This window comes from Electrophorus electricus, chromosome 8 (assembly GCF_041902795.1).
Source record: "Electrophorus electricus isolate QZ-2024a chromosome 8, ASM4190279v1, whole genome shotgun sequence".
Classification (NCBI taxonomy): Eukaryota; Metazoa; Chordata; class Actinopteri; order Gymnotiformes; family Gymnotidae; genus Electrophorus; species Electrophorus electricus.
Genome location: NC_137504.1, coordinates 29,837,265 through 29,848,470, shown reverse-complemented (window position 1 = coordinate 29,848,470; position 11,206 = coordinate 29,837,265). Strand labels below are relative to the sequence as shown.

Sequence of the window (11,206 nt, the reverse complement as noted above, 5' to 3'; positions counted from 1 at the left end):
TTTAATAATTTGACACCGCTAATAGTTAGCTTTTGTTAAAAAAAAATAAAAAAAATAATAATAATTAAATTACTACCCCAAAAATATCTATCTTTAATTACTTTTTTCTTTTGAACACTGCCCTCTCGTGTCAGTTGTATATAATTGCACGTTGTCTTTCGGCGTCAATTGTGTCTAACTGCCTAGTCCTCAGGCAAAAGGTACGTTCAGGATGTCCTGTTCAAACAAAGACACATAACAGTGACAAAAGTCAGAAAGCTACTATGTCAGTTGACTAGTGTCTACTTAAGCAGCTGATCCTTGAATACAATATATTTAATATGGCCTAGATTCATTGGCTATTGTACACAACTGTCACCCTTACCATATTTGAACTGAACTGTATTTAGCATCAGAAACATAAACCATATCAAGCAGCACTTCCCTCAGATGATTGAAGTCCAAACTTTAGACCAGCATCATAACGCTCTCCCAACCTTTTTAAAACACAGACAAGTTAGGCACCATACCAGCACAAAAGAGTTTAAAGCATTTAGAAGCATGACATCATTTCAATAAACAATATGAAGCATAAGAAATGTAAACAAATTTAAAGTCTGAGAAATTTAAAGTCTGAGAAGCAAGACACTCCAGTGCTTTTTCAAAGCTTGCCGTCTCCCTCTTTGTTGTTTTATGCAAAAAGGCTGAGTGTGGATAGGACACACCATGGGCCTTATGCAAATCCACTGTCTATCAGCTCACACGGGTCCTGAAAAAGGTGGAGGCTTCTCCACTAACCCACTTTGTCAAACATTGAAGTCTCCCTTGGCATCCTCGAGTCCCGTCTGGAGCCTGTTCTTGTCCCGAACCTGGAGAGAAACGCGGAAGAACAAAGAGGAACCTACCTGCCATCTCCTCATCACGGTGAGCACCTGAGCTTCTCTGAAACATCCTCCCTCCACTTCCCCAACAAAACCTGCTGACTTCCCCAGCTGGCGTGACTTTCGGCCCGAGACATATCGCTTTGCATGGTCACTCGTTAGCGCTGGCCTGCTTTAAGCGCTGGACTATTTAAATGTTTTTGACTAGGAGAGATTAGGGTGACGGAGATCGAGCGATTTTGTGGCGGAGCCCGAATAGGGATCCCCTTGGCCCTTATGAATATTATAACGAGCCCTTTACATAGAAGAGATCAATTGCCGGAGGCATTAGAATAAACCTCAAGATCATTTTCCTGGCTGTGGCCCATGCCATGAATCAGCCCAGTGTCCACATAAAGTTGTGATCCTGTAGGAAAATCAGCCATATTTATCATTGCAGATATTATGATGAGTGCAGACGCCGTGGAGCACAGGGAGCCTCAGCACGGACATGCAGGTAAGGAGTGGCCGGGCTTGGACCCCCACGTCTGCTGGAATGTAAGAACAGGCTTGTGGATACAGAGGAGGGGATGGCTGCTGTTGCATTTTGAGTTAACCTGGTGCTAAAGGTGAAACAAGGACATTCATTGCAATAACTGTGTTTTTCTTGCTGTGGAGGTACCTCTTAAAATTTGTATGATTAACTGAGAATGAAGCCGGAAAGCAAATAGCACAGTTTCAGTAAAAACAGACATGCTGATGAAGGCAGTGGAATCGCTTGTGTTGTAGGGCTGCAAGTTCAATACTGTCATAGTGTAAATTGAGACTTAGCACAAGAGGAAAAATAAATGATTGGCTTTTCATACAAAGGACTTACTCAATGGACATATGTCCACTGGCTCAATGCTTTGTCTGGAGCTTGTTTGTTATTGACGTCGGTTCACCGCTCTCGGACAAGGCGGATTCGCATTCGTCTGTCACCAGGAACGTTTGTGGCTTTTGTCCAGTTGGAGAGTTCTGCTCTTTGTCGCAGCCGCCGCCGACTTATTCTCAGGCAAGTCTGTGCAGAACCCATCAGGATATTCTCAACCGTAACTGCTAGGTCGCATGACTGGGTCTTAACTTTCGTCATTACCCTCAAGGGCTTTTATTTATTTATTTATTTTGCTCCTTTATTTAAACTGTAACAAGTTGAAGAATGTGAAAATGCAAATACAGGCATGTTGTGTAGTAATTACATGATTTGAATGTACTCTATGGTCTTAACTACTTGTATGAAGTATCAAAAAAAGTTATTTCTTTTAACTCCCAGTGAAGAGGTAAATGTGTAGTAAGAACAGCACATGAAGTGTTCGTAATACATATTCATCCATTAGAGTAAAGCTCAAAAGAGAAACTGATTAACGTTAACCCCACCTGAGATTTTTTGGTGAGGTTTGTAGTATACACTTACAGTACAATAATGAAATTGTGGATGATTCAGACATGAAAGGGTGTGTGTAGCTCTAGGATGTGATGTTCATGATGGACATGGAGCTTACCAGGATGTGTGTCTGCTTGGGGGAAGGGGTGGGTTGTTTGCAGTGAAGTGTTCACTCCCTGAGGCAGAACTAAAGCCGAGTTACCTCAGCACAGAGCACGGTATCTAAAATGAGGAACTTGCGTTCTGAGAGAGCACAGCATGGAAAAAGAACGTTTATTTGTTATATTGTTTCCTGTAATATGAAATGTTTCAGTTATAAATTCTGGCTACACAGACACATGTTTATAATCACATAGTATGCTTCTGAAGAACAGCAGACATGTTTTTGAGTTTATGGACACAGACGAATATATCAAAATTGTAATTATTCTAGTGAACAGAGAAGTCTTTTCTTTCAAAAATATTCTTTCACTGTATCAGATTAGTTCATAAATGAGGGTGAAAGTTATAATGAAAACATAAGACAAAAGAACATGTGACTAATAAAAAGTGTTCTCTATTATTCACTGAATGGTTTTATCTACAATTGTAGCCTATGATTGTATTCTAATTTACCTCATTTGAAATGCCAAATTAAATCATTAACATTTTAAAATACCTAGGGTAATACATGAGATCATTCGAATTTTTGTCATGCAGGTCCTGTAAATAATTGGACCGGTGACTGCCACTAAAGGGTTCGCTAAAACCTGACCCAAAAGTAGCAACTTACTTGCTTTATCTTTACCTTGTAACCTGAGAAGCTGCTTCATGCAGTGTTTTGGGTATAATCAGAGGACACGGTGGAAAAAATAAACAGAGGCCTCATGTCAAACAGCAAAACAAACAGCAAACACACATAAATGGTGGGAGGGTTTGAGGCTTTCCAAAAGCAATCAGAAGCTATAATAAATCAGTGAGAATCGCCATAATTACTATGTTTTTCTCCGAGCCTCCTACAGCCTGTGTTGAAAAAAAACTGATGTGTTTTTTGTTCACCAGTGAGTTCTTGTCAAATGTATAAAGCTTACACAACAATAGAATAAAGAGCCAACCTGTGTTTACAATGTTACTGTCATATGCAGTTGTTGTCTTTGTTATCTTGTGAAGAGGGTTGAACCTGCTACTAGTTGTGGTTATATAACAATGTTCTAATGTACGAGGTATGAGGATGCTATCTTTGCAGTGCTTATTCAGAGAGCAAGCTGAAACCAAGTCAACAATCTGAAAACCAAAAATGGTTTTCATGTTCAAACTGTGGTACTGGGAGCCCACAAATCTTATCAAGAACCCTTTATGTGCTCATTTTAAAGGTTGCAGAGAGTGAGAATCTAGTACTCATCAGTAACTGATTAACGTTGAACGTCTCCAGTGTTGTAGGCACCTTTCAGCTGAATGCTGGCTATTTTCAGCATTAGTGCCTGCAGTAGATTGTTTTCAGGTCTGTGAAAGTTTGCTGTGAGTGTGTGCACAGGGGGAGAAAAAAGACTTTAACAGTGAAAGAACAGAGTAAGATGCACCTGGGGGTTTGTAAACATTCAAATATGAGGGCCTGTGAAAGGTTGCCATGGATACGTGCTTATTTGCATGGGTGCTTCATTTCCATACTGGAAGTTTGGTTCAGGGAGGAGGGCCGATTTCCATAGCACGGGATGAGCGAGTGCCAATGCACTAACCACAGGCTCACACAGCTCCATTTGAATTTCAAATAAGGAGTGATTACCTGGCACTGCCGACCTTTGAACTCCCATAGCCCTGCATGAGCAGGCATGATGGTTAATATGACTAACTTTTGGAGAGGCAGATACGATCATACATTATCTTTATACATACAACATTAGCAAGTTACTTTTTTTAGAGTCAAAGATGCTATGGTCATTTTCAATACATAGAGATCTGCTTAGTGGATTTTTTTCATGGTGTTTAAGTGATATCCCTTAAGTCAACATTGCACTATTTAACAATATTGCCTTCTCTCTACAGACATTGAACAAAATGGCATTGACTTCACAAGACAGGTAACTGCATAAATTAATATTCAAGACTGCATAAAAAGTTTTCACCATTTGCATGTTACAGAGCCCATGCGTCTTCATACAATAACATCACAAACAAATGTTTAACGGCTTCCGAAAGTCAGCTTCACGCACTGCAGCATAATTCATGTCAACTACAATTAGCTCGGTTTGCCACACACTGGCCAGTGTTGTCATGCAGTGTTGTGTAGAGGACTGCATAGAGTTCTGTGTCCAGGAACTAGCCCTGGGCCCCTGAAACTCATTTGCATATGCTGAGGGCCTGCGGCGAGGGAAGGCATGTTTTTCAAAAGCTCCCTCCTGTAGAACGAGTCGGGCAGCCTTACTCGTGTTTGTGTGGATGCACACAAGCACACGCATGCGTGCAATATACACACACGTGCGCACACACACCTGTATAAACACACGGCATCACAAAAACATTTGTGAAATAGGGACCAGGTTTGAAGGTCCTTAAAAAATGCCAATCTTTCAAAAATTTCCCCAACATAGTTGTGGACAGAGTAGCTGTGACTGTCACAGATCAGGTTTGTTTTTGGTCTCTTCCTGCAGTGTTTCGGCTTGGAAACTTTTCTGCCTTACTGTACAAATGATTTGGGCCAAAACTTTAGGGACATGATTTGGCCTAGCACACTTCCACTATGTAAGCAGCTCGATATTCAGGGCAAAGAGTTCCAGGAATATTTCTCTCCTATCCACTCATTAGTCACAAACCAAATACACAAAATATTTTTTCATGTGAAACTCCCCTTTAAGAGATGAAGCTGACTGGGTTTGTTGCCATCCACAGATAAAGACAGAGGACCTAAATGATTCTCCGCACTCCACCTCATCGCACAAGACATGCCACCTGACACAGGGGTCACCGGTGGCAACAGGACAGCTGCCTGGGGTACCCAATTGTTATTTCCAACTTGCACAGCCATGTAGCAGATTAGACAATGTTGATTTATGGGCTATTGCAAAGTGCCTTTAGTTATGTAATGGACATAATCACTTTAAGAAGGCCATTGTGATGTAACGTGATTGCAGGAGCTGCCATCACTACACCCGCTGCCCCAGCTGGTCCTCATGCCTGGCTCCCACCTGTCCTCCTCTTCACCCTTCCTCATCTCTCAGACCCAGCCTGGGCATCAAGGTCAGTCCAACAGGACTGGAGCCAGCCCGCAAGTGCACACACATGTGCTTTGCCTTCAGCTGTTAGTCTTGAATGCAGGGTGCAGGAGCTAAGCAATGGATTTCATTGGGTCAAAGATGTGTAACTGTGATACAGAGGAATGCTGGGAATTCATATTGTACCTTTATCCTGACCAATAGCCTTTAGAACTTCTCTTTCAAAGCAGCACCCTGACATAAAAAAAAAAAAAAAATCAGAAAGGAAACATATACAAATGGAATGGTTAGAAAGGCTTGGAAAGACAATTTCTACAAACACAGCATCATTTTCTCTTTGATTTGTGTATTACGTTGTCCACAGGAAAATGTCACTGACTCCAATAACAGAGTTCAGTCACTACAGGCTGAAGCATACCTATTTCATCCCTATTCTAACTAGCTTCTTTAAAACAGTTAGGCTTTCTGGAAAATAACAGAGCAAAAATCATCTACATAGGTCCTCCATAGCCTGGGAAATCCATTTCCATTCACAAGGACATTTACAAAGACCAGAGCTTAAAATACTACAAATACCATATGGACATCCTTTCAGAAACACTCTTGACTAACACCCTTGCCCACAGTCTGACCATCCTTGAGTTGAGTACTGTGGAATTATAACTTGTTGGTTTTCAAAACCACGTGTGATCCCAAGTTATATCGTTCAGAACGCAATTTACAGACAACAGAAAGCTCCCTCTGGAACCTCAACCCCGCTGGCTCTTTTTCATGTTGCGGTCTTTCAGATAAAGACAGAGTATCTGATGCTGTTTCCATAAAAATCCCTACATTGACCTAAAATATTAGTTGTGTATTTCAGGGGCATTGCTGCACGTGAAAGCAATTCGCACCATGTCTCACAGTCACCTATTGCGTTCTCATTCCCACAGCTCTGCTGCAGCCAAACCTCCTGTCCCTGCAGACCCAGTCACAGCCAGGTCTTCTGCAGCACCAGCCAGGCCTGGCCCTCACACCTCAGGTAAGGTCTCTGGGCCCCAAAGGGGTAGTTGTCAATTCATCCAGTGGCCGTGTGGCACCGTTGTCTTTCTCTGCAGGCAATGGGTCGGACGGGCCTAGCTGGGTCCTCCTTGGACAGCCACTTGGACATGTCCCACCTGTCGGTACCGAAGAACGCAGGAGCATCTCAGCAGGATGAGCCCAATGATCTGGAGGAGCTGGAGCAGTTTGCAAAGTCCTTCAAACAGAGGCGGATCAAGCTGGGCTTCACACAGGCAAGGACGCCCACTCACTATAGTCAGCTTTTCTTCCAGCAAGATCTGCCAAGGGAATTGGATCATGGTGTTTCAGGTTTATTCGATGAGTGCTTTTCACAGAAGATATTAGAACGTTTTGTTTTGTGTTTGGCAGAAGGCTACAGCCAAGTAGATGTTAATAGGACTGCAATGGTGTTTTGATGTGATGGATCTTTCAGGGTGATGTGGGCCTGGCTATGGGGAAGCTCTATGGGAACGATTTCAGTCAGACCACCATCTCCCGTTTCGAGGCTCTGAACCTCAGCTTCAAGAACATGTGCAAGCTCAAGCCCTTGCTGGAGAAATGGTTGAGTGATGCAGGTACACACACATAAAGCCACGCATGAGGAGTACTGAAGGTCCTGCATACTCCCGTAGCTCAAACCAGAGCAAAGTACTAATGACACCAAGGTCATAGGTTCAATCCCCAAAGAGCCCACATACCATCATACTGAACTTATGTAAGTCACTGTGGATAACAGTGTCTACGAAATGCTGGAAATAAATAAAAGAAAGGTTGATGGTTTAGTAACACTTCTTCATAGAGAATGCAGGAGCACTGGTGCTCTTTTGACAGTGTGTGCCTTGTCCATCCTCAGAAAACTCTCCCTCTGATTCCATGGCCAATCCCACAACCTTACCGCCTCTCATGGAGGGCTACGGGAGAAAGAGAAAAAAGCGGACAAGCATCGAGACCAACATCAAACTTACATTGGAGAAGCGCTTCCTAGATGTACGTACTTGACACCCTTGAACAAAGTTCATGGCTTCTAGTTTCGAGTTCTCTGGCACTGGAGAGATCTAATTCAACAAGTGTATCAGGACTGCACAGCACCTTGTAGCTGAGGTGGTTAATCAGTTTGCTGACTGTTTATAGAACCCCAAGCCAAACTCAGAAGAGATCACACTGATCTCAGAGCAGCTGTCTATGGAGAAGGAAGTGGTGCGGGTGTGGTTCTGTAACCGGCGGCAGAAGGAGAAGAGGATCTACTGCCCAGTCTCCACCTCACCTGTAAAGACCCACAACTATAATGCCAGACTGGTGAGTCTGGGTATTTTCATTAAAGACATCCAAGCTAACGGATCCCACTGTCACTGTTTATTTACTTCATCAGCCATTACAGAACCCTGTGTCAATGACCCAGCCACCCACAGCAATTCCTGAGTTTGCTAACAGGGAATAGCAAATAGTAAATGCACTTCTTGTAATCTGTGGTTTATTTGAGTGGGTCAACTGCGGCTTAAAAAAAATGCCTACAATTTTTAAAATTTATCTTACAAATTCCCTCTGAAGCATGTCACCTTTCCAACTAATATAGGTCATTTCCTGTTTCAGCCACCCACTACCAGAACATTCAGTCCTCTTGCCTCAGGAGGTGGTAAGTCTGATTTGAAAGCAGTGTTGAACAAATAGAGATGGAATTGTTTTTCACCTGTGCTGTATATGCATGCATTAGCAAGGCATTGTTTTCTACAGTGTCCAGCAGCTCCTCTCCAAACAGCCCAAGTCGAAGCTCTTCCCCCAACACCCTGTCCTCTTCCTCCAGCCCTCTGACATCACAGGCAGTCAACCAATCCTTCAATCCTACGAGGTAAAGCCCACTGACTTACATTTAGCACCAATTACCTGGTGTAATTTTGAGCAATTTAAGGTTAAGGCTTGAACCGGCAAACTTCTGATTACTAGTCAAGTACCTTAACCACTTAGCTACCACTGCCCCACTTGATACTGTAGACACTTGATACCGCAGGCATCCAATATGGTAATATTTGAAGTCATGAGCATGTACTCTGTAGCACACAAATGATTTGTTTTCTCATTGTGTATATGGAAGTTCCAGTTGAAGTGCCCTTCCACTAGAGGGCAGGCATGCAGAATGAGAGTTAAACAAGTCTCATGCATTCAGATGTTGAATATTTTGAGTCAGGAAACCATGAAACGTGTATTGTTACAGTTTTCTTTTCTTTTTTTTTCTTCCAGCTCATGGTATCGTTGGAACACCAATACATATCACCACTGAGTTATCTAGATTAAAAGGAGTGTAATGAAGTGCTGATGTTTACAGTTCTCCTGGTGGGTGAGTCCCCACGTAGGGTGACCACTTTTCTGGTTCACACGCTGCCTTCAAAGTGGTGGAGCTCTGAAGTTTCCAGCTAAGACGTTTTCATGACAAGAAGGAAAAAAGCCTCATCATAAGCCCCATGCATTCCAGCCATCTGTCTCCACCAAGGTCGAAATGTGAAAAGAGAAAAGAGGGACCAATATTTTAGGTTTATATGGTGTCAAAATGTCTGGAGGGATATTGCTGTTTGAAGACAACGTTTACTTAACCGCTTAAACCACATACATTTAGCCAATCCTGATATATTTCAATATGAAGGTGTGTTTCAGGATATTTCAATATGAAGGTATAAATATGTAGTTCATATGTGACAACATGAACGCATTCATGCTGCAGAAAGTAACAATAACAGAATTTGAATATGCAGATATATCTAGCATTGACTTAAAAAAAAATGAAGCAATCACTGACAATACATAGCACTTATCACTAATCAGGCACATTTCTGAGTCTAGAATCAAATGCTTACTGACTCTTACTATATTTTGTTTATGAATGTTTTTAACATAAACTTTTGTGTACTTTTTGGAATGGAAGAAAATATAGTTGAAAAGGGAACCTTTGTGGGTTTAACTTTTTCATATGAAGCAGTACAAAGCATTTGAAGTCCCTTAACTTTCACACTTCACCTTTAAGACTTGATGACCTAATGCCACTGTTTGTGTATTTTCTTGTTTCATGAAGCATAAAGATGTTTTTTTTTTTTTGTAATGCCAATAACCATTGTGTACATTTCAGTGCTGGACATGACAGTATGTTTTATTGTTTAACACCTATTAAATCACTTATGCTCGTCTCTGTACTTATTTTCACTAGTAGATTGTTTTTGTCAATTTCCAGGAGACCGCTACTACAAAATGCACATCTCATATTTAAGCCTTTCAGCATCTGTGCTTTGTAACTCTAGACTGAAGTATACAAATTAAAATAATTTTAAAATATACAGAATTATAGAATAATAGTAGATTCCACTGTTATGTGATAGAGGTGAGCTAGTAGGTGGGTACGTTGGTAGGGAAACTGATTCTTCTTTAACCACTGATAGCATGCTTGAGTAAAAATTTAGTTGAAAATAATAATGAAAGGTAAGCACAAATAGTCTTGTTCTGTTAGTTGTCAGCACAGACCTAGGATGCAATACAACCCCTCAACACACACACACACACACACACACACACCACTCAGAGTGTGTAGGGAGGGCTGGCTGTAATCTCATATATCCCTGGTCAAATCTGTTTCCCTCGATTCTTCTGACGGCTTGATGCTGCGTGTCCGGTGCCCATTCCCAGCCTGTTGCCTACTTCCCAAGGAGCAAAACACATGGAACTTGGCGCCCAGCGAAAATGCTATAGCCATACTCTTTATCTTTGGAGGATTCACCGCCCTAATCAACGCAGGTATTGGGGAGCTCAAATCTAGTGAAATCAAAACATGATGTCTTATTTACTTATTGTGAGGACTGGAAAGGTGAGATTTTACCTACCAAACTAGTTAGCATACTTTAATTATGGATATTTTTGTGGACATACATAGCAAAACACTAGTTTCAACAGTTTTGTCACTTAACGTTACAACGTTCCTTACAGCTGAACAAAGTGAGAGAGTAAGAGAGAGAGAGAGAGAGAGAGAGAGAGAGAGAGAGAGAGAGAGAGAGAGAGAGAGAGAGAGAGCGAGAGTGTGTGTGTGTTAAACCGTGTATTTCCCAGCCAGCTGTGTTGACGGTCAATGATGGGGTGATGGCAGGATGATTCTCTGATTCTGTACAGCTCAGTCCGCCTCCTGTGAATTTGAAGTGCGGAACATCGATTGAGCACCTCAGTACAAACACCAATGAAAACACAATGCTTGACTTGTAACTTTACGCTATATATATGGACCTCAATTCCAAATCCAGTACTATATTTTGGAATCACTACTAGTTAATGGAACAATTAGCATAAGTTTTTTGATACTTCATCAGTCCATGGAAATTAGTAGTATTGAGAACTCCTGTGTTGTGACCTCTAACTGTGCCTACACCTGTCCGTACAGAAGTGGGTGTTGCAATATAGGCTCCCATGGTGAGGTTTAGGCCAGTGTTTGTATATCAAATAACATCCATTCAAATGCAACAGAGGTTTGAAATATTCAGTATATATTGTTTACAGTAAAATGCTTCCTGATTGTGGACATGCTCTTGTCTATGTTGTGGTAGTAAGTAGAGTTTAATTTGAGCCTATTGTTCCAATTTCAGAGACCTTGACTGGTATTTTCATGTACAAATAGCATCAATACAAGAGGACCAACTGCACTCTGTAACTGCAGAAACATTGGTTACCAACTGATTAACCTTACTGGT

The 11,206-nt window shown here is 41.7% G+C and overlaps 1 protein-coding gene across 2 annotated transcripts; it reads left to right on the top strand.

Annotated features, from left to right (window-relative positions):
* The first annotated feature begins 767 nt into the window (after positions 1-767).
* Positions 768-9,670, top strand: pou2f3 (POU class 2 homeobox 3). 2 transcript variants are annotated; one of them, XM_027015894.3, is made up of 13 exons: positions 768-903; positions 1,300-1,356; positions 4,285-4,319; positions 5,128-5,229; positions 5,370-5,475; positions 6,383-6,471; positions 6,548-6,724; positions 6,925-7,066; positions 7,345-7,478; positions 7,623-7,787; positions 8,082-8,124; positions 8,223-8,337; positions 8,727-9,670. In XM_027015894.3, exons 2-13 carry the CDS (start codon positions 1,305-1,307, stop codon positions 8,764-8,766), a joined length of 1,200 nt encoding a protein of 399 aa, XP_026871695.2. In that variant the 5' UTR covers positions 768-903; positions 1,300-1,304; the 3' UTR covers positions 8,767-9,670. The 2 variants fall into 2 exon arrangements, with proteins under 2 accessions (XP_026871695.2, XP_081575603.1); XM_081719477.1 differs by lacking the exons at positions 768-903; positions 1,300-1,356 and adding an exon at positions 1,374-1,468.
* Positions 9,671-11,206: the final 1,536 nt, after the last annotated feature.

Bases quoted from the DNA above. Each gene is read 5' to 3' on its own strand.
- pou2f3 (XM_027015894.3), top strand. From the start codon at position 1,305: ATGATGAGTGCAGACGCCGTGGAGCACAGGGAGCCTCAGCACGGACAT. The intron at 6,725-6,924 runs GCAAGGACGCCC...TGGATCTTTCAG, and splicing joins TCAAGCTGGGCTTCACACAG to GGTGATGTGGGCCTGGCTAT. The intron at 7,788-8,081 runs GTGAGTCTGGGT...TTCCTGTTTCAG, and splicing joins ACAACTATAATGCCAGACTG to CCACCCACTACCAGAACATT.